A 1,919-nucleotide genomic window follows, 5' to 3' on the forward strand; every position below is an offset into this window, starting at 1 on the left:
GACTTTTCGTGTCCTGAGATGCTCGAGCCCATCCATAGGTACCAACGAAGGGCTCTGCAGCGCCAGCAGACGGTCCACGACCATCATCATCGCGAACACGTCCAAGAGCTGCCCCAAAACCCCCTTCCTCGCGTGGCGCCAAACCGGACACGGTGCCCTCCAGCGCGCCTCGGTTTCCTTCCACCGGACCCGAACCGCCCGGACGCGTAAGTCTTGTCGCGGGCGCCTTCGCGGGGGAGCGAATACCGCTGCGGTCCGTCTGGGGCCGCGTCGACGACGGCGGCGTCGAAAAGTCCCCGGCCAAAAGTCGTCAACATTGCCCCAAAACGATGGGTTGCAGTACGAGGAGCTCGCGCAACATAATCTCGTTGAGCTGCCACCCCATACTATTTATTACCCCTTGGATTCCGCCGCGCTGCCATCCACCGGCGTGGAAGTGGAAGTCACCGACGATTCCGATAGAAAGATGGGGCTCCTCACCATGTCCGGCTCCTTCCTCTGGGTCAACGCCCTCTTCCCGCCCGTCCTCGCCGGCGCCTTCTTCGGCACGAAAGCCTACCTGGCCAGCGCGTACGCGGACCAGCTCGTGGCCATGTACGGCGTCCCCGTCGCGGACGTGCCGATGGTGGTAGCCGTCTACACGAGCGCCTTCGCCTTCTTCAGCGGCATCGTCAGCATCATGTACACGGCGGCGGTGACGAACGCCTACGACAACAACACGCCGCGGATCCAGCGCGGCCCGGACCTCTACAAGGTCACGCCGCTGGGCTTCCGCCTCCAGAGCGCGCACAACAACGCGCTCGAGACCGTCGGCGCCTACCTCATGCCCTGCTTCTTCGCCGCGACGACGCTCAAGCTCGACCCGGTCTTCTTCGCGAAGCTCGCGGCGCCCGTCGTGCCGCTGCGCGTCCTGTTCACGTTCTTCTACGCGACGAACATGGACGCGCTCCGCTCCGGGACGTTCGTGGTGCAGAACACGTGCATCTTCTTCATCGGCTTCGCGTCCTTCGCGCCCGCGGCCAAGGAACTGATGGCGGCCTAGCGCGCGTCGGCGCGGCGGGTAAAGTGGCGTCGATCTCCCAGAAGACGCGATTACTCGCGGCGCAAACACCAACTCACGGCTCCTTGAGCCAGAGCAGCACCTGGGCCTGGATCTTCGCCTTGGCGTCGGCGACCGTGTCCTGGTGGATCTCGTCCGCCGGGTGCGTCCACGCGTGGTGCGACGCGCCCTCGACCATGAGCACGGGCTCGGACGGCCCGGGCTCGTAGCGGACGCCGAGCCCGCTCCAAGGGTCGACGTTGCCGTTGAGAAAGTAGATCCTCGACCCCCGCGGCGCGTCGCCGCCGTAGAAGGCGTTGGAGAAGGCGACGTTGTCCGCGACGACGCGCCTGCCGACGCCGAAGGCCGCCTCGCACATGCCGATCTCGTCGTCGAGCCCCACGTAGCCGCGCGCGAAGGGGCAGCGCGTGCCGACCTCGCAGGTCTGGTAGAACCCGAACTCCGTGCAGGTCTGCCAGGGCCAGGAGAGGAAGTCGGAGCCGTCGTCCGCGGGCAGCGGCGCGACGTCGACGTCGACGCAGGACCCGCCGTGCTGGAGGTCGGACACGGCCGCGAGCGCGTCGACGTAGGGCGCGGCGCCGGCGGTCATGACGTCGCAGATGACGCCGATGGAGAAGTTGACATTTTGGATGGAAGGGTCGTTCTCCTGCGCGGGCACGTCGACGACGCCGTAGCCCGCCCACGCGCGGCGCTTCGCCTCGCTCTCGAGGTCGCCGGCGCCGCAGAGGTTGAACTTCGCCGCGAGCTTCGGCCGCTCCGCGGGCGTCTCGAGGAGGGTCTGGATGGCCTTGTGGCCCGCGGCGACGGCGTCGCGGCAGGCCCCGGAGCCGCCGACGGACGCGAGCGCGAGCGCGTCGGC

At 67.7% G+C, this 1,919-nt stretch overlaps 1 protein-coding gene across 1 annotated transcript in view; it reads left to right on the top strand.

Moving 5' to 3' along the window:
• Positions 1-466: 466 nt before the first annotated feature.
• Positions 467-1,919, top strand: part of AURANDRAFT_68847 (hypothetical protein) — a gene marked incomplete at both ends in the record, with an annotated part of 6,498 nt that continues 5,045 nt past the window's right edge. Inside the window, one exon of the mRNA XM_009044579.1 lies at positions 467-967. Coding sequence (XP_009042827.1) covers positions 467-967 — 501 coding nt within the window. The remainder of the gene's footprint in view (positions 968-1,919) is intronic.

Source organism: Aureococcus anophagefferens, assembly GCF_000186865.1.
Source record: "Aureococcus anophagefferens unplaced genomic scaffold AURANscaffold_472, whole genome shotgun sequence".
Classification (NCBI taxonomy): domain Eukaryota; class Pelagophyceae; order Pelagomonadales; family Pelagomonadaceae; genus Aureococcus; species Aureococcus anophagefferens.